Raw genomic sequence first — 25,811 nt, 5'->3', positions numbered from 1 at the left:
ATTGAAAATCGATATCACTACAGTTGGGCAGCGGTACTCCCCCCACGGTTAAATTAATTCCTTTTCTCTCCTGAAAGTTTATGACAGAGATAAGAGGGACTAAAAAGTGCAATTACAATGGCGGCCCACATGAAAACCATCCAGACTCGACCTGACTTCATGGAGATTCCTTCCTGTTACGGAGCATATGAGGCAGCTCAACGCCTGCGTTAACTCACCGAGATCACATTCACGAGGAGATTTCTAATTTCCTTCCCACCTCTTCCTGCGTCGCCGTCCAAATGAGCTTGTAGTGGGAGTGTTGATGTGTGCATGCGTGCAACGATTGCCTTTGTGTGAATGATGATCACGCCGTCCGTGATTGCTTTGTCTTTTTGCATTTGAGCACATTATGTTGTTGGAGAGTCTTGAGAGAGACGAGAGAGACAGAGACAGAGACAGAGACAGAGACAGAGAGAGAGAGAGAGAGAGAGAGAGAGAGAGAGAGAGAGAGAGAGAGAGAGAGAGAGAGAGAGAGCGCGTTTGTGTGTCTGTGGTGGAGTGTTTACCCCCTCTTTTCATCCTGGGCTATGCTTAGTCGCGCTCCCCTCAAACACGGTAGGATTCAATTACACGCTGACCGGAGCTCCCTGACAAGAGCTCACACTCTTGTTTCAATCACCCCACAGCTGGGTGTCAGCTCAGGGTGCTCAGCGACGCTCCAGTCACCATGATGTGGGCCAGGGAAATGAGCCGTGCAGTAGCCCAGCGAAAAGGTGGAGACCGGTGGCACGGAAAGACTAGCGAGAGCACAGGGGGGGCCTTTATCCTCCCCCCCCCCCCCCGCCAGATAAAGAGCATCCATCCAGAACTCAACAAGCCCACGCCCCGGTCCCGCTGAATCAGAATCACATTGACACGGGCTCGGCAATTTGGTGCACAAAAATATGAGTCTGGGTGTAAACAGGGTCCCGTTTCCGGGGGTTGAAGGAGCGAACGGGATTAGGGAGAGTATTGGTCGGCTGGATGGTTCTTAGTAATGAATTCTGCCATGCACGCAGCGAACGCGTCATGACAATGGCTTCGATGCATTACACTCCCGCCGAAGGGAGGGTTGTGACGGTGTACCGACGTTGTATTTGGGTTCAGGTGCACATTTTGTAAACGTCGGATTTTTCCTACTTGTGTGTTGAGAAAGCATGCGTCAACAAACCCGATGGAACTGGCACTGAGATATGCCGGCCTGGTTATTATTAGCTCCCCTCCATGTATAAAACATATTTGATGGTAGCCGAACCATATGTATGTAGTGCACATCTTACCTCAGCTATGGGTTCCTCCTGTATAGACAATATGCCGGATAGAGCATCCAACAGGAGCCAGTGTGGAAGTGACTTTAGCAGAGCTTGTGTTTCATGAAATAAACATGGGCTTAAAAAGGACCACCGGTTCAAACTTCAGACGGTACAAGCACTTCAAAACACTTAAATCACTCACAAACAACAGCCTGTCAGATATTCTTAGGAAAAAAAAGCAAACATTCAGCCAACCATCTCAGAGTGGTCTGAAGACGTAGAAGTGGGAAGAGGAGTAGGAGGAAAGAGAGGTGGAGGGCAGGGGGGGGGGGGGGGGAGGAGGAAGAAAAGGGGGAGGAGGAGGAGGAGGAGGAGGAGGAAGAAAAGGGGGAGAAGGAGGAGGAGGAGGGGGAGGAGGAGGAGGGGGGAAAGGGGGAGAAGGAGGAGGAGGAGTAGTAAAGTCAAAGAAGAAGAAGAAGAAGAAGAAGATGAAGAGGGTCCAATATGAAAAAACAAACAAAGCCCATCGATCATCGTGATTGTCACACTATTCATCGGAGTCGTGCCTCCCTCCCGGTGGAGAAGCAGCCGCGGGGCTCCTCAGGCGGGGACATTTAAGACACTAATCAAGCGTGTTACAGACGCGCTCTGGTAATTAATGTGCCGCGGCGGGAATGGCGGTGCATCGCGGGAACAAGGCGCGCTTGTTTGTCAAGGCCCCGTGCTGCGGTGCTGGGCGTTCCCTCAGCACTGTCATATATTTCCCCCTGTATTCCTCGGGGGGGGGGGGGGTGCCGGGCTGTCCTGGATGATTGAACACTGCCTCATACCGCAGGAGGGCAGACCATTTAACTGCCATCCTCCCGAGACCCACCCGATGCCGCCCCCCCACCGCTGGGATCTCATCCCCCCCTGGTTTGTTTTTTACTTTGTTCGTTTTTTTATGTCCTGTCCGAATCTCGGGGTTTGTTTGTTGTGCGGCTCCACGACGCCGCCAATAATAATTTAGATTTATGGGGCGGAGGCCGGCGGGGATGTGGTGATGATAGCGCAGACATGCCACACAAGTCACGGGGGAGCACCGCGGTGACAAATATGAGCGGGAAACGGGACCGGGATTGAAGTGTTGAGAGTGTGACCAGAAGGCGGCTGTAGCGGCCTTGGTGTTGCTCTACTGATAGCTCTGTCTCTCTCTCTCCGTCCGCTCTCTTCCTCCGCCTCACTTTACTCACTCCACATGTATCTTCCCGCTCTTCACCACGTCCTCTCTTGATTCAATCTCTCTCTACTGCCATCCTTTCTCTAACTCTCCCTCCCCCATCCTTCTCTCCCTCACCCATCCTTTCTCTAACTCTCCCTCACCCATCCTTTCTCTAACTCTCCCTCACCCATCCTTTCTCTAACTCTCCCTCACCCATCCTTTCTCTAACTCTTCCTCACCCATCCTTTCTCTAACTCTCCCTCACCCATCCTTTCTCTAACTCTCCCTCCCCCATCCTTTCTCTAACTCTCCCTCACCCATCCTTTCTCTAACTCTCCCTCACCCATCCTTCTCTAACTCTCCCTCCCCCATCCTTCTCTAACTTTCCCTCCCCCATCCTTTCTCTAACTCTCCCTCCCCCATCCTTCTCTTCCTCAACAATCCTTTCTCCATCTCTTCCAGCTCTCCTTAGGAATTAAAAACACATTGATTTATGAATGTTAAACGTTACATGGTCTGTTGTTTTCAGCATTAAATTAATTGCTCATTCTGTCCCAACCCTCACAAATCAACATTTCATATTCAATCAAATATTTGACTTGTTTGCCAAAACTGCGCTATGGAACCATGGGAAATCCATTTGTGTTAAATGTCAAGACATTGTTTTGATTTGTTCGTATATTCCTCTTCTATAATAACCGAGACTCAGCACATTGCGAAATAGGCCAAAAAAAACAACATTTTGAAAGAACTGAAATTACTATGTTTGAATTGAGTGTTATTAGTGTGGCCTAGATCCAGACAATATTTGTGAACTTGAGTCAGATCTTCCCTGCGGGCATTTAAACACAGAATATAGGCCCTAGTCTCTGATAGAAAAATAAGAGCAGATGAAAAACACACATTCCTCATTCCTCTGAATGTTTGAAACTATATTCAGTCATTTATCAGACGCTTTTATCCAGTGCAATGTACAGGTGTGGTTGAGAAGACCAGTCAATATCGTCTGAACCACAAACATTGTGCCTGGAAAAACAAGTGGAGAAAGTATCTATGAGAACCAGAAACAAAAGGAGATTCATTTTCCCAAGTGCACAGTAGGACTCATTGGGGCATTGGAGGGCATGGGAACATAATAACATATGTCCTCAATGCAAGTGGTTTAACATTAAGTACTCAGGTTGTTCAGAAAACCATCCAGCCAGATATCGCATTTGTGCTACTGGTGAAAAAATAATTCTCTACGATCATGAGGCAAGTGTAAGTCCTTTAGAGTTCGGAAACCAGGGCCAGCGTGGAGATAACATGAGGCGTGGCAAAAGTGAGACATGGTGTAGAGGTTTGGTTGAGCTCCACGGGTCTTAAGATATTAAACACAACCCCAACCCTAAATGTTAACGGGGAACACAGAAAACATTCTAATGCAGAGGTCTTCAACAGGGGGTCCGCGGAAGTACTGCACGGCGGTCGCGAAAGTTTTGGTTGATTAGACATTTTTTTTATATTACCCCCGCAATTTTTTGCAAAAATTGAAATATACAAATTGAAATATACAATATATGAAAATACACATTAACATGAATCCAACACACTAGCCGCGTTTACATGGACACTTATGATCCGATTTCTAATCAGAATAGATCTATTCCTATCATGCGATCCGAATGTACTATATATATGTCATTTACAACAGTGGTAAGCGTACGTTCGTATGTCTATCGCTCACACCTGACACATTTGGACTGGCTGCGACATTTTTATGTATTTGATTTAATTGAAAGCCCAGCAGGAGAGAGCTTTTCTATGCCTGCTCATTCAATTAAGAAGAAGGACAGCACGGCAACGTCAGTTTCTCGTCCGGTCTTTATATCGACTCCCTTCTCCGCCGCAAACAATACGTTTTTTGGAGTGCGCAGCCAAGACTGTTGAGAGAGAGAGTGCCGTTATGTAAAGGATAATGTACAGAACGCCGTTCATTATCGGGAAAATAAGCGATCAGCAGAGAAATAGTCCTCCAAAGACATTGACGTCGCTTAGCAACCGGAGACGCTGGCGTTGATAAGTTACCGGACTACGTGTAGAGTGTTAAGAAGGACACGAAAAAACGTCACTCATTTTCGTTTTCCACATTTATGTTTTAAAATAGCTCAGCGTTTCGATAGCTTCCATGCATGATCACAAGCAATTGACAGACAGTTGATCTTGGCAGGTATCAGTTTATTATTTTATGTTATGTTTATGAATGGCCGTGGCATGGCCACCCTACTCACTGTACCTTGCACATGTTTAGAATAAAAAAATAGTAGATGATATATATGAATAATAGATGAACCTGTGTATTATTTGAATATCTTAGTATTGAATGCAAAATAACAAGGTACATTTATACATGGCACTATAGGACCAGTTTAATATAAAACACAATTTTATACAATATATAGGTAGGGGGTTCCCCGCTCCATCTCTCCATCAGTTTGGGGGTCCTCGGCCTGGTAAACGTTGAAGCCCCCTGCTCTAATGTGTTTGTAGACATTACAGGCACAGAAGAAAGGATTATTTGGTTCAGAGTCCAGCCTCAAAGCTCATCCAGTAACACGTCATGACGTTGTGATGTTATGTCGTTATGTTGCCACTTAATAACTGCTTTAAGGGTCAGTAGCTAGCAAAACAGACGGGCAAATCAACTTTTATATACATAAATAATAATCGCCTTTTATAAAGGCGATCGTTACAAAAGAACTCCCTCAAACAAGGAGACGTGTTAGGCGCCTTGATTAAACGCATGCTTCCAAACGCCAGATTAATTGCCAGCTCTCTCTCCCAATTCCCGTTTTTTTGTTACCAGCGGGAGGTTGTAAATTAGTGTGTTAAATCTCAGATCAGGCCTTTCGACACCATAGTACACTTGCTAGGGACTATAGGCGACGGCTATAAGCAATCCATTTAAGCTAACGACTCCCTCGGCCACTCAAAAATAACTCTTTGGAGTTCTGCGAGTTGGACGGGGCAGGGTGAGGCGATGTCCGTCTTATCTCTACTGCTGCACGTCTCCTCCTCCCTGGTAGTCTGTCTACCACCGGAAAGCTCCCCGCCAGGGACCCTGAGGTAATGTGGAGGCCCCCAGACTCCTGGGGGCCAACTAGTTCTCTGCACACCATACTCAGGACTGACGGCCATTTTGTCCACACACACACACACACACACACACACACACACACACACACACACACACACACACACACACACACACACACACACACACACACACACACACACACACAGAGACAGAGAGAGAGACAAAGAGAGATAAAGAAAAAGGGAGTGAGGAGAGAGACAAAGAAAGAAAGGAAAGATTGACTTTTGCTGTTCAGTTCCTTTTTAACGTTCCTATTAAACTAATCAGGCAAATAAATAAAACACATGCATACAATCATGATGGGATATGGTGTCGATGAATCCCAGATATCTTAACACTGATTCCAGTTTAATTTATCAGAGCGAGTACTAGTTTTATTCATGTGATGATATGCTAAGCGTGTTTGGCGGCATCATGAATAATGTTTTCAACGATTCAGCTGACCGTGTCTACATTTGGCTCGGAGGGTCTCTGGGGTGTGGAGGTCAGCTGGTCCCGATGGTTCTGATGGTAGAACAAAGACCATTGATCTCCTCTCTGTGATTGGCCGGTTTCCTTTTTTGATGGGGTCGCCTCCCACTGTGCTGCCCTCTCTCCGACAGCACATTAGGGCTCGCGGGAATGGCGGGGGATTTGAATCGAGATAATAATTAGGATCCAAAGTGGCCGATGATGGTTTTTCCCTGGCTTGATCCAGACAAAGTGTATTTCGCTAAACCGAATCCGACGGCATTCAAAAGTGGTATTTCTTTATTTGATCGTGTTTTTTCCAACAACCCTCCCAATTGTTCACAGCTTCTGTCTGCCACTAAGGTTACCTTGCTCTGTAAAATACGAGCCCACCCATTTGGAGCCCGGAGATTGTGAAGATATGAATGACACTTTTGGGTTTGGTTGTTATTTTGTAAGAGTGACGAGAGCGAGGAGGGACTTTGGAAGAGTCTGCGAGTGCTAATGAGCCTTATTTTAAGAACAGAACACATGCATGAATATTTAACAGCTTGTCTTCTTGATTAACCACCAAAATAAAACTGCTTGGATTCCAGTGATCCGAGTGAAATATGGCCGACGCCAAAGCCACTATACCATTCCTGCCTTCGCCAGAATACCAGGCATACAAAAGTTTCTGTATAGCCGTAATGAAAGCCATAAAACAAAGACCAAGTATGGCTTTGGTGTCGTTGGAATATGCTGGTGTATTATTTGCAATGGAAACCACAACTTATTGAAAACAAAGTATATGGTTAACATTGTGTAGCACCCCGATTTAAATTGATTACCCATTCTTATTTTGGCTCATTAACCAGCAAGCCGATTGGCACCTTAATTTTACTGCATTATTTTGTGCGTATATCCCTCTTTTCTTGGATGGAGAGTACCTAAGGTCGTTCCTGGAATCTGGCGGAGGCCGACCCCTGGGAAGCAGAGCTCGCTCCCTTCTCTTTGTAGTCCCAATCCGGGATTCCTCTTTAAGCCCCCGCTATTCCTGTAGCTTCTGGAACCTTCTCCTGGATGCTGCCGTCACTAGGCAGTGACACATCTGTCTACACTGTTGATTATTATTTTACTTCCATCCTTCCATCCTTCCATCCTTCCAGCTGGCATGCCACTTACATGACCTCAAATCCATGCTAGGACATAGAGTTTAGTCTTTTTTAATTCTTCCATTTGTTTTTAATGTATGTGCCAGGATGTTCCCAAACAAAAATCCACAAATTGTGTTGAGAAACACAAATGTGTGTTACAGTGGTGTTAATATGTGCTTCACAATGTACTGCATGTTCAGCAGCATCGCCTGGATACAGTGTACAATACAGAGCTATCAGGGAAAAGAAAGGTAATTACCGCAAGCGTTCTTAATTATTTTCCACTAATCATGCGTTTGTCAAGCGGCATCACATTCACAAAGGGAGGGAGCGCTTTTATTGTGAAAAGGCTGGTGTGCTGTTTTTTTTTGATGCCCCATTAAAAAAAGAAGGTGGCCTCAGCCATCTTCCACCGTGTCCTCCTCTATTTGCATTTGTGCCGCAGGGCGACGGTGGAACCTGCGTGTGGCCACTTTCTGCATCACTGCCGTTTTAATATCCATCAGTGACAATGGAAATGTATTCACAGGCGTGAAAACGGGAACGCGTTCCAAGGTAACTGGATGGGGAATCAGGGGAAGGTGCTAAAGTCACACCGACTTAGCATGTTGCTAGGCAACAGCGGAAAGGGTGCCAATACCTATCGAGAGGGCAAAAAAGAGACAAACACTCAAAGTCCAAAATAAATATAGTTTTAGAAAAGAAAAAGACCATGTGAACCTGTTAAGGGGCTAAGCCAGTCCGACTGGTGTATAAACACCTAGACTGGGATTCACAGAGATCCCACTCACACCATTTTCTCATACACTACTGGGTATGCGTCCTAATCATTGCTGCTGTGACCTGTTAAGCATCCTTGAGCCACGTGCCCTTACCCCCTCACCTGTTCCTAGATGCCATGTTCACCTTTCCACCTTTGCACAGCTCAATGCTAAACAGAACTATAATTCAAACGGCAATACTGTAGATCCGTGCCGGGGCTGTTGGTATTCAAATGGGGTTCTTCCATTGAAGGAAAAAGGAAAACACGAAAACAAGCAGACGTATGGAGAGACGCGCGGCGCGCACATCAAAGGGTTACTATCAACACTAACTGGGAGCCGCAGTTACTATCAGGGCGGGCTTTATCTCCTTAAAGCACATCAGAGATGGGGGGTAAGGGGGAAAAAAGGAAAAAACACACTCCCTCGTTCCAAAGGGAAATGAAACAGTTTTGCCTATATTTGCTTTGTTATTTAGCTACAGAACAGCTCAAATTAATTACACCGGTCTCCTTCGCTTTATTCATTATTTGACGCCGTAAACACATTAGTCAAATGAAATCTCTCCAGACGCACCTGGCTGCTTTATCTGCTGTGCTGCGAGGACGCCGGGGTGGTTTTAGGAGGGTTTTATAGCAGGTGACGACAACAAAAAAACATGCCGCCATCCGTGGGCACTGCTATCTTATGCCTTCCCCACTGATAGACGCCCAGGAAGTCTTAATGTAAGAGATTTGTCAGTGTCAATTTCCCGCCTAATCTCTCTGGTTCACCTCAGCGCCTGCCCGCTTCCCAGCCTCCCCAGCTCTGCGTCACACACACACACACACACACACACACACACACACACACACACACACACACACACACACACACACACACACACACACACACACACACACACACACACACACACACACACACAGTTAGTCGTACTACCCAGGACATCAATAGGTGGAGGGAAGCCTTCGGCTGGGAAATGGGATTTCTGGCCAGCGAGTGCTGCTTCCTCAACGTTGACTCGGATGCAAAACAACAACGGCAGTAGATTTGCCTCTGAATAGCGGCGTGCTTCTCTCAATGTATTCGCTGGCCGGGACTACTTATGGATGAGGTGCTACGGCCTGGGGATGCTCCTCTCCCTAGATATGTTTCAAAGCGCTGACTAAATGTAGACTGTAAGCAAGCACTTGTCCCGCAGGCAGGGACTTTGGAATAGAAATAGTCCCTGAAAAAAAACACCCGCAGTCATGTATATTTAAATCCATGTCTTTGGAGTGCTACAGTATAGGACATATGTAGAATGTCCACACGTCCATTACTTTTCGTCCGTAAAAGCCAACTGCATGAACGCGTTTCTCTTTAACTAAATGTAGACTGTAAGCAAGCACTTGTCCCGAAGGCAGGGACTTTGGAATAGAAATAGTCCCTGAAAAAAACACCCGCAGTCATGTATATTTAAATCCATGTCTTTGGAGTGCTACAGTATAGGACATATGTAGAATGTCCACACGTCCATTACTTTTCGTCCGTAAAAGCCAACTGCATGAACGCGTTTCTCTTTAACAAACTCAACGGAGCACCGAAGTACTACTCAAGCTTCACTTTATCCGATTTCAAACTGCTCAAAAATGCATGTCATTTTTCACTTTGGACTGCCAGACTTTTGTCCAGCTGTTCAAGATCATTTATAAAAGTTCCCAGACTCTTCTCCTGCCTCTTGTGCCTCGCTTGGTTAAAGATTTTGGGGAGGAGGGTCCACGTGAAACAGTCAATCCGTCCATTAAGTAGTAAACGCTTGGCTTTCTGGAGGACGCAGTGCGCTGAGAGCTAATGAAACATCTATAGAACGGTGGGTGTGATCGGGTTCCAGGGAGAGACGGTTAGGACGCATGGATGGAGGGAAGGAGCCAAAGTTTGTTAACCAGATTGCTTTCGGAGGGTACGTTCTGCTTTCTGGTCGTCGCCAATCACTTAGGGCAGCTTTATAGTTGAGGGTGGGGGTGCGAAGAAGGAACAGTTTGCAGCACTCTTGCAAAACAGAAACACACACACACAAACACAAATCAATCTTTGTTGCACTCTTGACAACACGACACCAGTGTGATGAATTGTATCTACAAATCCTCACGGTGCCGACCGCAGATTTGGCAAAAAGAAACAAAGAAACAGTTGAAATATGACATTTGGGTAGTGTGGCTACTTTGAAATGTCACTACAGTTAACTTACTGTAAAGGGCAGTCACTCGCCCACTCCTGCCAGCTGAATGCCAAGTTTCCTTCTCTTAGGACCATGGAGTGATTCCAAGTGATTAAGGACTGCATTCTGTACATGATCCACTATTGTTGTGATGTGATACATATGTCAGCAGGCGGCTAGTGCTTTGAGACCATGTTTAGCCTGGGGTTCGAACGAGATTCGTAAAAATGACATTGACAATGACATTATTAAATTATTGCTGCATCAGTAGAACACAGAAAGCAACAGCACAACGTTAAAGGCCACCATACATTAAAGCGGTTTCCTCTGTGTGAACAGAATGAGTAACACAATGTATACCTAGCAGTGCAAGTGTATATATATATATATATATATATATATATATATATATATATATATATATATATATATATATATATATATATATACATTAATCCCCTTGAGAATTTTGGTTAAAAGACAATTATTCTCAAAGTCATTGCAACCGAACCGTCTCCATGCTTCCATCCACCCTCTGGTTGAAGGTGAGATAATGAGTGAAACCACAAGCTTGTGCTATGGAACAAAGCAGTGCCTTCCCATGCACCATACACCAGAAGGCAGAAGCTTCCTCTGCACTAATGAAAAGGGTATTTTCTCTCCATCTCTATTACGCCGTCCGTTCACTCAACGTTTATTCTTGATGCGATGGTGCCACCTAAATTGCAGTACTGAGTCGGGGAGTGAATAAGCCATATTTGAAGGAGTGATGACATTAGCTTTGGGTTTTTGCAGGGGGGGGGGGGGGAAGCAAAGTGACATTTATGTAAGTGGAGGGGTGTGTTGTCATCACGGTGGAACATAGACATCAGGCAGGGTCAGGGCCAATGACACAACCAGATCACAGTACATTACTTCATAATTACACAGAGGCGCCCTGTGCCACTCAGGCACCAGGAGCCGACACCTGACTCGGAACTTGAGAGGCTTAGACGTGGAGGATTCAGCGGGTCATTCATCATACTTCCAGCTCTGCGGATCGTACCAAATGGACCGAGGGGCTGGGGGGGGGGGGGAGAAGACTGATATCTTCATCCCTCGGGTCAATAAATAACATAAAAGGGAGAATAAACCAATAACAATACAGGTCACAGTAATTGCTGAAATGCCATGCTTTGGACTTTGGCATAAAAACATGTACACATTTTATATTAGAATCATATTATGAATCCTTTTAGTGGCTTTTGCTATGTTTATGGAGTTACTTCACAACAGCAGCAGCACAATTTATGCTGTGAAGCACTGAGAAGGTTTTTAATGAAATACTACTCCTCTCCTTCCGTCGCTCCGATTCAGAACGGGATTCTTTGGAGAGGTCCTGTCGCATTACGACCATTTTGATTCCAAAATGCCAGCCATGAAAATGAAAACAAAATAGGTTACAGGAAATCAAACCGAATGTCTCTGGGGTGCGACGACACAGTGTGAAGGTAGACCGTGTTATCACCGAAGATTATTCGCTATTCCTTTTTAGCATTTGTTAATGATCAAACTGTTTCTCCTGTAAAGCTGAACTGTATACTAATCCAAACTAATGATTCCACACTAGTAGGAAGTCCAGAAAAATGTAAATGTCGACGTGCTCAGTTCATAGCCCAGGTTCGTTTTTGAGGAACAGATCTAAGTAGCAACAAATAGTGAGTCATATTTCATGTTGTTCTATTTCAAGCATAATTTACTCATTCCCCCCCTCCCAGTAAGAAATGATTTAAAATGCCCTGTGTGTATTTCCATTGACATGGCCTGCAGCCTCTCTACAGATCTGTTCTTATACAAAATGAAGATGAAGGCCTTTTTCACAGCCAGAGAACAGAGATGAAAGAATGCTCAGAAATTCGAGATGGATGCTGGTGACATCTCCTCAAACACCTGCAGTGGTCGACGATGTCAGAGGAAAGGAAGAATCAAATTTAAATACTCTGCTGCGTATAAGAGAGTTTACAACGGGGACAATGAATACATCGGTCAGTCATTATCTAATAATAGCGCCACTACTTCTTCCAAAAGAATATTAAGTATCAAACAATGTTTTGTTGTCATTGGTGGTCAGGCCTGACTAGAGTTACCAGAGGAAAAATACCATTCTTTACTGCGCCGCTAGTACATTGAGCGAGGAGAACCGTTAGCCACTGCTAAACTAAGCTAACATTAAGAGGGCTTTGGCTCTGATGGAGCTAAAACAAAGAAACACCCCAGGGTGGTCATTAGAGCGTTCCTACGTCGTTCCTCAGCCTCTGTGATGTTGCTTTCAACCAATGTGCTGATGATGTTTATCGTGCAAATTATTCCATGGCCAAACAGCCATCTTCTTTAGCACCATTCAATAATAGTTGAAAATATGCCATGATCAGGGTCATCATCTTTGAAGTGTTTTTTCACTTAATAAGATGAAAAAGCCAAGCTTTGTTCCATGGGCTCTCTGTTCCTGGCTCGGCTTTCTTTTATGCAAAATAAATGTGTTATGTCTGCTTGTGACACATGACGCATAAGACACACAAACTTGTGTCCGCAATGAGCTGCGTAAATCCCTGTTGTGTAGCCGATCAAATGAAACACTCTCCCCTACTCACAGGGAATCTCGTGGTGAAAGTAGGATGAATGTTGTTGTAAACATGGACACAAATCCCAGCAGTTCCATTTGCAGTTACAGCAGTCAAACTCAGCAGACTTCTGATCTTCACCGCTCCATCCCTTCCATAGAGGGCATTTGCATTTGTTTGATATCCTCTTTGATGCCTCCATATGCAACAACACAGAGTCACACCAATAAAGTCAAAACTTGGGTAAACTCTGAATGAAAGCGAAAGAGAGATTGTTAAGTTAAACTGAATGTGAAAACCCAGCCCTCAGATTGACCAAAACACACTGTCCTCTGGTTTAGATGTAGTATGAGGGGTTTATTATGGGTTCTTTCAAATGGCAGGCTAACAAGTTGGCTAATGAGAACTTTGCCTCTGTGGCTTTGTAGATGAGTATGTGCCATGGGATTTTCTCTCTTCCATCATTGGCTACTGAGGGGTACTTAAAGCTAGGGTAGGCAATTTGGTGAAACCAGCCAGAGTAAGCTCAAATTTGAGAGTATCCAACCCAAAAAGCATCAACCCCCTCCCTTCAGGCCTGCCTCCAAAACAACACTTCCAAAACACATGACCAGCTTGCTAGCTTTACTAAAGCACAATGAGAGCACAGGGAGACAGCTTGCAGGTGGACGGTTAGCTAGGTAGAAAAAATATTGAGGCCCAATTAAATAATTGAACAGGCTTACTACAGGCCTGGGTCAGCCACGGATACCAGATTTATTTATTTTTTTTTTACATCAGAGCATATGATTTATTGATTGTTGTCGGGAAGTGTAGAGAATCAAACAAAAATGAAAAAAGGTTATTCTACAATAAATTGTCTTGACTCGTGTTGCTTTAAGTGACCGAAATGAGTCAAATAGCCAATTAGATACCAGCAATTTATTTTCGAAAAAAACGGTTTAATCATTAATGCCGGGTAACTGGCTCGAGCATCGGGTAAGCACATCGGACAAGCAGCTCCAGAATTAGAAAGGAAATGGCTTAAACTAACCGCTGAACGCCAAACGCGTGACTGCATAAACTTAAGCTATAATTCAGGTCTGCAGTGCACTGAGAGTGAATGCACTCACGGTGTTGTCGCTCTGGGTAACAAACAACGAATCCCAGCCAAACGCGGCACATCTATCACAGATATTCCCCGAGTGTCCGAGCGCTTAACCTCTCCGCTACAGCCGCCCTTTGCCCCAGGAGGAAGTGGCAAACACTTGACCACAACTTGGAGTAGGAAAAAAAATAAACGAAGGTAAAAGCAAAAGAGGCACCTTTAGGAGAGGGAGGTCGAGGAGGAGGGAGGAGGAGAAGGAGGAGGTAAAGGAGAAGGCGGAGGAGGAGAGCAGATGAGAGCTGACCCAACCTGACCCACTTCCCTCAGATTTATGGTTCCTGCTCCCGCGGCAGACACAGCTTTTGTTCTCCCGGGGTCATAAATCACAGCTCAGCTGACCCTCTAATCCTGGCCGTCCTCCTCCACCATCTTCCTCCTGTACGTGCACGCTCCCTCCACTGTGCACGTTCCCACCACCGTGCACGCTCCCACCACCGTGCACGCTCCCACCACCGTGCCCCATCGTGGGACGTGCGAGCTCCCAACAACGTGAACGCACCCGCCATGGTACACGCTCTCACAATCGTGCACGCCCTCACAATCGTGCACGCCCTCATCGTGCACGCTCTCATTGGTGGGCCGAGGCGAACGTCTCCCGACACAAAGCGACGCCCGGGCAGCCAAGCAGTTAATCACCGGCAGGCAGACAATGGAGCGAGATCCGGCCAGACGGGCCGGAGAGAAGAGGCGGTCTCTGGAGGAGGTGGTGGAGGAGGAGGTGTTGGAGGAGGAGGTGGTGGAGGAGCATCTGAGGCCTGTACCTGTTGGCCGGTGTGCCTACGGTGGAGGGGGGGGGTGGGATGGGGGGGGGTCTACTCAACCTGAAGATGGGGCGACATGGAAAGCTTACAGTTCAAACATGCACTGCTCCTCCTAAGATGATACCGGCTGAGGCGATGAATGTGTGTGTGTGTGGGGGGGTGCGTGCGTGTGTGTGTGTCCTAACACCTCTATGATTCAGCACAGGGATGAAAGCCACACTCTCGATATTGCCTTTTTCACTGAAAGGATGAAGCAACACGCCTCTGAAAACATTGCCTTATTTGGTAGAAGGAATAAAACATTTAAACAAAGGCCAATCGGATTCCAGGATATGACATTGAATGAGGATGACTACAACAACAACAACCACAAAAAAAACAATAACTTTTAAAGCAACAGTCACACAACAGGTTAACAGGTTAAGGCCTCCAGTGCTGCTACAGTAGAGATGTCTTTACCCTGGTCACCCGTCACTTTTACAGGTGTGTTGTGTGTGCGTCGTGCCTGTGTGTGTGTGTGCGTCGTGCCTGTGTGTGTGTGCGTGCGCGCCTGTTTGCGTGTGTGCCTGTAAGTGTGTGCCTGTGTGCGAGTGTCTACATGTGCGTGCGTGTGTGCCTGTGTGCGAGTGTCTACGTGTGCGTGCGTGTGTGCCTGTGTGCGAGTGTCTACGTGTGTGTGTGTGTGTGTGTGTGTGTGTGTGTGTGTGTGTGTGTGTGTGTGTGTGTGTGTGTGTGTGTGTGTGTGTGTGTGTGTGTGTGTGTGTGTGTGTGTGTGTGTGTGTGTGTGTGGGCCAGAAGACGACCCATCTCCTGTCTGTGACATACAAGAAGAGCCAAAAGGAAAACCACGCCGGAGCCAGAGCAGAGCTGAGGAGATAAGCCAGGCCGCAGGGTGGAGGGAGAGGGGAGAGGGGAGAGGGGAGAGGGGAGAGGGGGAGACGGAGGAGGAGGAGGAGGGGGAGACGGGGGAGATGGGAGCATTCGTTGGGGGAGATAGTGAAAGAGCGTGAGAAGGGAGCAGAGAAAAGCCCAGAGAGACGGACGGACGGACGGGGATTACTCACAACGCATCCTGAATACAGTATGCTAAATAAAACTACACGGACCAGCATGCATAGAGAGCTGCCGGACTACAGGCATATGTAGTTCAGTATTAAAAACACACTCTCTGCCTGAAGCACCGCCATTACTATTTATTACTATTAAGCCATCCAGCCGATGTTTTTATCCAAAACGACTTAGTGAATTGAGATCATTTATCATGAAGAGGAGTTGTGCCATGATGCCTTGCAGGTAGATGGTGGACTTTAAATAAAAAGGTCCTGGGTTTGATGGCCGATGAATACAGTCTACCGGTGGGCGTCATGGCCGGGAGATAGACAGCCTAGCTAGTGGCCACCGGGGCATAGTCCACACCCGCCCTCGGTGGACCAGAGTGGGGGGGAGCTCCGTCACACTCTAGGTCTTTATTGATCTTCATCACTCATGCAGCTGAAGATCCCTGCCATCAATCAATCCAATAATCCATAAAATGTTGTTTTATATGGCGCCATTTGTGCAAAAACTGCAATAAAATGTGCTTAACAAGGGAAGCAACATGACATGAACCAGAAATACAAAGGGCTTGAAATCACAACAAGCAACAATCAGAATGAAATATTCGAGGCAGCAGAAAGCTTATATTCTCAAGTGTGAAACAAAGAGATGGTAGTGGGGTGGGCCAGGAGGTCCGTCTTCACCCATACACCCGCTATCTCCTCTTCCCTCTGCACAGGCTGACTTTATCTTGTCAAAGTGCCACTACCAGCACCTCATATCTCATTGGTTCCCTGGCAGGGGTACCTGTCCGCTGCTTCGGAGAGGCCCCGCCCCCTTCTTAAAGGAACGACGCAGTCCTGCGAAACGTCCACAAGGGAAAGGTTGAAGATTGAGTCGCGAGGACAACCTGTAGTCATGTTGACTTTGGATGTCCCTAACATTTTAATACAACATAGTTCTAGTTAGCTACCATAATAAAATCAGTGAGTAGCCATTGGTTGGTGGATGAATAAGGATGGACGATTGGTATTATTATGGAAGCCAACACATTGCTAATTAGCTCCCATTACAATACCAATCCGCCGTCCCTATTCCTCCAACCCTCGATGGCTACTCAGTGTTCCATACGGGTTGCAGAACAGAGATAGAATCTGAAACTTTAGATTTCCAAAGAGACAGGGTGTTTGACTGACAGCCTATAGGTTCCGTGTCCAAACCCCAGGCTCCACAGTCTACAGGAATGCAGGAATCCTCGAGCAATGCCCTAATTCTTACCTTCTCATTAATGACATGCATTAATAGATAAAATTGAAAAAAATTGAAAAGCTTTGATAGGACCCAACAACAGAAAAAGCCAGAGCTGAAGTACTAAGTGAGTACCTCAGCCATTATTACACGAAAACATTGACACATTGAAACATCGTCCTCTCATCCTCTTTGAAGGCTTGCCTCTTGGGACATTTTTTGAGCTTTTTATTATATTTGTGTAAAGTTGTGAAGTCTCAGCATGAAACCAACACATGTGCACCAGGCCTTTGTTCACATCTGTCACATCCAACTCAGCAAACTCACAACCATGATCAAAGCTCAGCAATGCCTTTACACGCAGCTGGCCTGAGAGAGGGAGAAGAAGAGAGAGCGCAGACAAGCGAGAGAACAATGAGTTAGGCAACTCTGCCTTATATAAGCCAAACAAACACAGATTGCCTTATTTTCTTTGTCAACCTGCGATTAATGCATATTTAATAAGGCGGGCCGGTTCAGTGTCATCCTCTGATTAGTTGGTACATATTGGTATTTTGATTGTGTTTTGTTTGCCTGAAGAACAGCTCCATGGCTGGTTTGAGCATGTCCCCTTAGCACATGACACCGATGCTATGCTTCCCTTGTGTATAGATCCTATGATTGCAACCATTACAACAGTTGCCTTTACTAGCTTCCCTTCGAGCCGCTCTTCATTTTATTAGGGTTTTCCTCGACACGGTCCAGGGATTGACGATGAATCGATCCAACGTCGCACACCACTTAATTGAGGCAAAATCCAATTACAGACCTACCTTTTTCTAATGTAGTATTGAGCATGGAACATGGGTTGGACATGAATTAAACATAAGATGGTAACGTTAATGGAATAGAAGGACATGCTGCCAATATTACGACGGAATCTCCACTACAAAATAAAGAAATAGAATTAATCATAAGATTAAGAAGATGTGAACCCAAATCACAAATCTGTTTTATGGGCAATTAATGTCTGTTGCAAAAAACAACATTTTATTTTATAAAACTGTTGAAATCAGGAAAAGAAATATGATGAGACTACAAGAAAATCCCTAATAAAAGCATCCCAAGAAAAGGTGCCGTTGTTGAAATCAAATCTGTTGCAATCTTATCTTATCTCTGCCACCATGAGCTGCTGAGAAATCCTCCCCAGCTTCACAAAAGAAGGAATGATGTGAACACAGCGAAGTCTGTTGACTGAAGATGGCACTGCCGTCAATAAGGCTTTTTTTTTTTTTTTTTCGGGTTCGGGTTCGGAAGACTTTTGAAAGAACTTTAGACGCAGTGATTGTCAAAGATTGCAGGCATTGACACATCCTATGTCAAGTACCAGAATGGGTGAACATTTGTTACAGCTCACGTATGCACGTATTTCCACGGCGGTGAAAAGTTTTGTGTGACTACGCACGTCGGTTGAATAAAAAAAATAAGGGTTCCTCAAGGTTATGGATATCTATTAAGTTGCTCAGCAGGGCTGACTACACAGGACTTAGAACTCCTTCAAAAGTATGTTTGAAAATATAACCTCACGTTAGAGTTTCTCCACAAAGCCATGTGGCACAGGCGGGTTCAAGGCGTCTGGTGCAAGGCTGGTCTCTCTCTCTCTCTGTGTGTGTGTGTGTGTGTGTGTGTGTGTGTGTGTGTGTGTGTGTGTGTGTGTGTGTGTGTGTGTGTGTGTGTGTGTGTGTGTGTGTGTGTGTGTGTGTGTGTGTGTGTGTGTGTGTGTGTGTGTGTGCATCAGCCTCTGGGATCCAATCAGCCCAGTGCTTGGACCAGCCACTCTGCAGCACCAGAGCATCTCTGATCCGGTGAACGGACATCCAGACATGCTGCGGGCCATTGCAGGTTTTTCCTGGCGGCTGATTGCTGCACGCATGCCCAACACACACACACTCACTCACTCAAACACTCAGACTCACTCACTGAGCATTCTTCAGAGTCTGCCGTGACTGGGTCAGCAAATTAATCCGATTACTCAGTTAATGCAGAACTTGGTCAGTGTAGAAGGCAGACATTCGCTCAGTAAATCAGTCGGTCAGATAGCAAGTCAATAAATCAGTAAGCCATGTTGGAGTGCAACTCGGCCTGATCAGTAAGCCAGTCAGTCAGAAAAGTCTTGATAAGTTGCCTCCCCCCCCCCCCCCCCCCACGAGACAGTAAGATAGTCAAACGGTTAGTGTGTAAATCAGTCAGACAGCCAGACAGCCGCCACTGTCAGCCAGTGAACAAGTCATTCAGAAAAGCAAATAGTTCAAATAACTCACCAATACATTCACCAAGGAAGTGACTCTGTCTTTAAATTGATAAATTGCTCAAACGGAGTCTTGGTATTTAAACTTGACCCCCACTGTGGGGCGGAAGACAGACAGGGGCAAGGGATCAACTACTACCGCATCTGTGTCTCCGTCCGCATGCCTCCGTATCATTCCTTGTCGCATTGCCTGTCGTGACACAGACTATAATAGTTTCCCCGTGCCTCAGCCTTTCACCCCCCCCCCCCCCCCCCTGACCTCCTCCACCTGGGATAATTACAGTGGCCTGACCACCCAAGAGGCGGAATCAGGATTGGACACGGAGAGCGTTTCCGTCACAATTATTTGTGGCATTTGTCTAACCTTTTACAGTGAAATTGACTGGGGCCTCTTATGTGGAGCCAAACAGAGTGGAGGCCAGTCTGTGTGTGCACCATACATGGGGAGAGCTAGGCTTTAGCCAGGTGTTAGCTAGGGGCTAACCAGGGGCTATAGGCGCTAGCTATCTAAGAAGTATTAAGAAGAAGAAAAATAAGCTGTATTTCTATTGTCTTGTAGAAGAGAAATAATGGGGAAATAATGGTGAACCTCTCTGTTTGAGATCCTCTCCAATTTCAAATCCTCACCAGTGTAAATAGACTTTACCTGTCATTAAAGTGGGTTTTTGTGGAAGGGGGATATCGTTCTACGACTTCAAAAATAATCCTTCAAAACATTTTGTCGAGGTCGTAAGAATCCTGACATGCCCGAAGGATTAGAAGTTCTTTAGAGGAACACGCCTCTGGAGCAAAGAGGGTAAATAAACGTCATTTTCTTCCCAGTAGCTCCAAAACCCATTTTAATTAAATTACTCTTCAGATTGACTCATCCCTTACCAAGGGGGATATTTTGTTTGGTAACCTTTGCGTATCCCGGCAGAGGAGTGAGAGATGCAGTGTTTTTTTTCCCCGACATCCCAATAGATTGCACACTCGAGCAGTTTGAAACTGTCCTCTTTTGTATTTGTGTGATTCAGCAAGAGTCAGGTTTAAAAACCCCACATCGGTACATCATTCAACTCTATACTGTCATTGGATTCAAACTGATGCATAAGTCTACATTTATACTAAGAGGCAACAGATAATGCATGTATGGCAAACATCAACACTTGAAAATAGGCCTATCTTAAACACAGCTGAATGAATTATGGTTGATGTGATATTTCTAAAGAATCTAATTTCTAATTTGGAGATTTTATTTTATTAAGAGTACTTTCTTTAACAATGAGTCGTTTGTAATTCTACAATTTATTCCCAAAGATTGAGATTGATTTGCTCATTGAGTATTTACAAAACAAATGCATTAAGTTTGTGATGAACAAAGATGGCAGATGGCTGCTTTAAGTATGCCTTGTGATATTTATCCCAAGCGTGCTTCACGGATCAATTCTATAAAATGTTTAACATCTGAACTCAATACAAAAAAAGAAAAAAGCTTCATTCATTATACACACTTTGCAATTCATCTTCTTTTCAAATATTAAAATCTCACTTGGATACAACTTAGCAGCAATAATTCTCAGGAGGTTCAAAAAGGCTTTTAGTGCTCAGCTGGCCAGCAGCATTCTGAGAGGACAGTGTGAAGCATCTTGCTCATGGGGCCTTTACAAATAGTACAAAAGGGAAACGCTGTTAGTGGTTTCGCTCTGACCATTCTCACCCCTGGGTGACAAAGAACCCACACCGTCATTATTACATCAAACTAGTCTGAAGGGTACTGTACAGTTAACAACAATAAACCAACAATAGGAAGGACAAATTAGCAGCCATGGGGATCAAACTGGCAACCCTAAAGCAACAAGACTCATTCCTGGACTTGACAGACATCAGTCAAGTAAGCTCTTCGGTATAGCAGCACTCACACCGACTCATGTGTGGACTGAAAGGGTGCCGAGCCGATGATAATAAGAACCATGAAATATTCCCAATTAACAATAGTTTCAGAGAACAGCTTAAGGGCCTCAACATGCTCATTGCCCAGGGCCTATAGGCTGCATGTCTAGGGCCCTCTATAGGCTGCATGGTTAGGGGCCCCTACAGGCTGCAAGGCTAGGGCCCTCTATATTCTGCATTGCTAGGGGCCACGGGGATCTACAGGCTGCATGTCTAGGGGCCCTCCATAGGCTGCATGGCTAGGGGCCTTAAGGATGTACAGGCTGCATGGACCCTATAGGCTGCATGGCTAGGGGCCTCTATAGTATGCATGGCTAGGGGGCTTTCTGCATGGCTATGGGGGCCCTATAGGCTGCAAGGCTATTCAGAATGGCCAGGGGCCACTTGACAGTATGGCTTGGGCCCTCTACAGACTGAACGGTTAGGGCCCCTCTAGACTGCATGGCTAGGGTGAGCCATGAAGCTGTTTTAACTTAAGTTTTAACACTGTAATCAGGGCACCCTTTAATTCTCACTGTGTTTTTGCCTAATGTGTCTTAGGTTTTCTTTCAAACCATGTGTATCTCTGCTTGGGGGGCATTGACATTGTAAAGAGCTATTTGGAGGACTCGTCAACATGTCAGCTTGCTAATTGTGATTGTGCCACATCCGTACTGAGACCCGCGGTCTGACTCCCTCGCATCGCGGGGCACAGGCAGAGCCAAGCGATGATGGAGGAGCACATGGAGAAGGACATGCATTGTTTTGGTGCAGCGACACTGTCGCGTTCTGTGCACTGCTTACTTTGTACATTGTTCTAGGTATGGATTCTAATGCTGAATTTCAGTAAATATTTTTTGCAACCTGCAAAAATTAAATAGGCCTATTGTTCATTATCAATCATACGATGACCTACTGCTTTAATGAAGGCATAAATTGAATCCTCGCTACAGATAATTATTTGAAACTAATCACACAGATTATGTGCCAGTTATGGAAGGGTCAACCATTGTTTTGCTCAACGTATTGGTCTTTGGCTGTAACCGATGTATGCATATGTTTCGAGCTAAGACCGATACAGTGCAAGGTGAGGTTGAGCATCATACGCCTCTGAGTTTGTTTTTCAGTGTAGTATAGCCTATTATGAAAGCATCATGCAATTAATGAGTTCCATTGTAGCCCACAATTCCTGAAAATATGGTCAAACTTAGCGACGTGTCCGTCTGCGTGGATCGACTTTTAATCCCAATGCCTAGTAAAATAGTTATTGTCAATCCAGCCACGTGGATCAAGCTGACAGCTCCTATACTTCGCGATTTTGACGCTAAATTATATAATCAGCGGTGCATATATCAACAACAACAAAAAACATCGAATCTGCTTTCCCATCACAGCATGCAATGACACTCACCTCAAGACACACCGAGTGCTGAAAGCCGTTCGTCGTGACGAGATATGAAAGAACTTCTTGCTCCATGCATCAGGATGCTCCTCCGTGTTTCCTTGGCTAGGATGCTCTCGGATGACGGTGCCGATTCACTTACTATACTGACAACAAAGCCCGGGCTCAGCTGGGCTTTATGTGGCTGCAGTTGATGCACCCGATTGGCGAGATTTGGGGTATGTCCCTCCGGCTGTCGCTACCAACAAACTTCGAGGGTTTTAAGAAGGCATTCTGAGGGCATGTCGCCATCCGCTACGAAGAGACACACTGTAGCGCCTCGTTGCGCGTCGCGACCCTTGCGAATCCACAGCGGAGGGCGGTGAGTGGCTGTTCGTGCGCTGTAGCGCTGCATGTGTGGCGTCCAGCCCCCTGATTCACCTGTCTCTGTCTCTCTCTCTGTTTCCTCTCTCTCTCTCTCTCTCTCTCTCTCTCTCTCTCTCTCTCTCTCTCTCTGTTTCCTCTCTCTGTCTCCCCCCTCTCTCTCTCTCTCTCTCTCTCTCTCTCTCTCTCTCTCTCTCTCTCTCTCTGTTTCCCCCCCCCCCTCTCTCTCTCTCTCTTTCTCTCTCTCTCTCTCTCTCTCTCTCTCTCTCTCTCTCTCTCTCTCTCTCTCTCTCTCTCTCTCTCTCTCTCTCTCTCTCTCTCTCTCTCTCTCTCTCTCTCTCTCTCTCTCTCTCTAATGAATACAAGGAGTCGATTTTCACAGCTCAGTGGACGAGTCTTGAGCAATATAATAGCAATGTTTTTTTTAATTTAGGGTCCTCGCTGTCAACACAGCTTGTCTCTTTCTAAGAAAATTAGAGATAGGCGATGGTATCTTAAAAGCCTCAGATGGGATTCCCCCCCCCCCCCCCCCCCCCCCCATGTTCAATTTGGCTTAAAAAAAAAAGAAAGTCTGCTATTGTTGGTAAAACTAAGAACTGTGATAGACCAGTCTGATTTTGGTTGGCTGCTATATCTGCTGCTGTTGTAAATAGTGTTTTTTTTATATAACTTCAGCAGCTGTCCGTCTAAAATACTCTGCAGTCCGTCAGTATCTTCAAAACACAAGTAGGCCTCTGTCCACACCTGTTCAGAATCTGGACATAGGCGACATTATCTTGAGTTTGCAGGTGAAAGTATAAGCTATGGTGAAAGCTACGCAGTGAGTCTTTAAATCTCCAACGAGTTCAACGTCCGTCGACTCCCAGCTCATTTGCGTCCCCGGCTGAAAGCGACGTGTTACCCTCTGGGGTTTAGGGAACAAAAATCAAATTAGTCTGCTTGATGTTTCACTGCCATTATCTCAGGTCAGAAGCGACCCAAGGGGGGTTGAAGGGGGCTGAGCATGCATGAGCCAGAATAACAATTAGCGAGATGACATGTTGACGAGTCCTCCAAATAGCTCTTCGCAATGTCAATACCCTGGAGCGGAGATAGATGGAAACGCAAGAAAACAGTGGAAATCAACAACACGTTGACATTGGACATCCTCATCTGTAAGTGTGCCCAACAATGCAGTTACGGGTATCCTTAATAAAATACATCAAATCATAAAATAAAAATCACAAATATTAAATTAATAAAAGCCCAAAAGAGCTTTAAACAATTGCGTCCCTCATATCATGAAGTATTCCCAACATGAGAAAATGGAAGACACTATATATACTGTATATACGACAATTTACCATGACGTCACAAGCATAATATACATTCTTCCGGGTGGCAAGAATGCCGAAGTGGTCTAGCCTGGGTTTACCCATGCTGCCATGCATGCAAATTCATTTTGTGCTGCTAGCTTGGACATGTTATAGAATGGACACCGGATTCCAAAATGGCGCCCCTTCATTCCTATGTAAACTGCTCAATGTCGCAGGGCAAAATCAAGGAGAGATATGCTTCCGCATCATGGGAGCCTAGCCACGCCCTAGTTCATTACGTACCGGGAGGTCTGGGCCCCGTTTCCCGAAAGCGTCGTTAGCTATCGTGAAGTGCGTCGAAAGGGCATCGTAGAGTTTTCACCGCGTTTCCCGAAAGCATCGTTGGTCACGAACGTCTTGAAAACGCTCGTAGCTAACGAGTACTCCAGGGGTGCTCGTAGGTACTCGTAGGACGCTAAGAGCATCGTCAGCTATAGCCTCAGTGGCGTCACCATCGGACATTCCGTATATTGGATGCGTTTTATTAAAACGCATTGCGCCTTTATGTTCTTAGTTTGGTAATTAATAAAGATTATTAATTAATTTATTAATAAATATGTTAAAATGGCCAAAATAAAACGGGACAGTCCAGAAAATGTTTGCGCAGGCAGGGCACTCAAAATGTGTGAGAGAAAGTGGGGGGATTTGTGCAGACTGACATAGGCTACTCATAAAACGTAGCATAAAATAATGTAAAAAAAAAATTAAATTAAACAAATTAAAAAAAATAACGAAATTAAAGAAATTAAAAGAAATAAAAAAAATTATAAAAAACAAGCAAAGAAGCAGGCAAAAGGCTGGGATATTGTGGGGATTGGTCAAGTTGACGGGAATGTTTAGTGACATGAGGGAGGGTGGAGGGGGTTAAAAAAAAGTCTCAATCACTATTCGACGCGCATGAAAACCAGCAGCGTAGTTATGAGGGAGGCCGTCCTCACACCGATCTTCCTCATCGTCATCGTCCTCAACGTCCTCCGGTTCAAGCAATGCCAACCCAGCCTTAGCTGCAATGTTGTGCAACATAGCCGTCACACATATCACGGCGCATGACTTGGCCGGCGAAAACTGACTTGTGAAGGCATCTAAAGCGCAACTTCCACCTCCCGATCGTGCGCTCAACGATGCACCGGGCCAGACGGTGGGCTTCGTTGTATTCCTCATCATGGACGTCTCCCGGGTTATTCACAGGTGTGAAGAGGAATTATTTCAGGGGGGAAAATGCCGTGAAACGCACAGTGCATTCAGGATTAGGACTGATATATGTCGGTTTAAGCCTAATCAATTGTGTTTTAATGTCTTTAGCATTCATATAATTGCAGTCTATTTTTTTTGTAGGCTACTCTGCTGTTGTCCTTGATGGGGATATATTTTAACACAATTTTCCTGCGACATTCCTGCGTCTCCCCCTCCTACGGAGCCCATTTCAGCACCGTGTCAGTAGACAGTTACAATCCTACGACGTCGTGAGTGCAGCGGATGCGCGTTCACGTTAAGAGGAGTTTCGGGAAACGCTCCAAAGAAATTGACGATGGATCGCAAGATCC

The 25,811-nt window shown here is 45.5% G+C and overlaps 1 protein-coding gene across 2 annotated transcripts in view; it reads right to left on the bottom strand.

The window, feature by feature from the left end:
• The window catches only part of LOC115551388 (alpha-1,3-mannosyl-glycoprotein 4-beta-N-acetylglucosaminyltransferase C), a 97,317-nt gene extending 74,309 nt beyond the window's left edge, over positions 1 to 23,008 (bottom strand). The window contains exon 1 of one of the 2 annotated variants that reach the window (XM_030367094.1): positions 22,559 to 23,008. In XM_030367094.1, the coding sequence (XP_030222954.1) occupies positions 22,559 to 22,624 (66 nt within the window). In that variant the 5' untranslated portion in view covers positions 22,625 to 23,008. The remainder of the gene's footprint in view (positions 1 to 22,558) is intronic. The other variant, XM_030367096.1, reaches the window with a different exon arrangement.
• Between the last annotated feature and the right edge of the window lie 2,803 nt (positions 23,009 to 25,811).

This window comes from Gadus morhua, chromosome 9, assembly GCF_902167405.1.
Source record: "Gadus morhua chromosome 9, gadMor3.0, whole genome shotgun sequence".
Classification (NCBI taxonomy): domain Eukaryota; kingdom Metazoa; phylum Chordata; class Actinopteri; order Gadiformes; family Gadidae; genus Gadus; species Gadus morhua.
The sequence above is the reverse complement of the archived record's forward strand: the minus strand, read 5'-3'. Positions and strand labels throughout refer to the sequence as shown.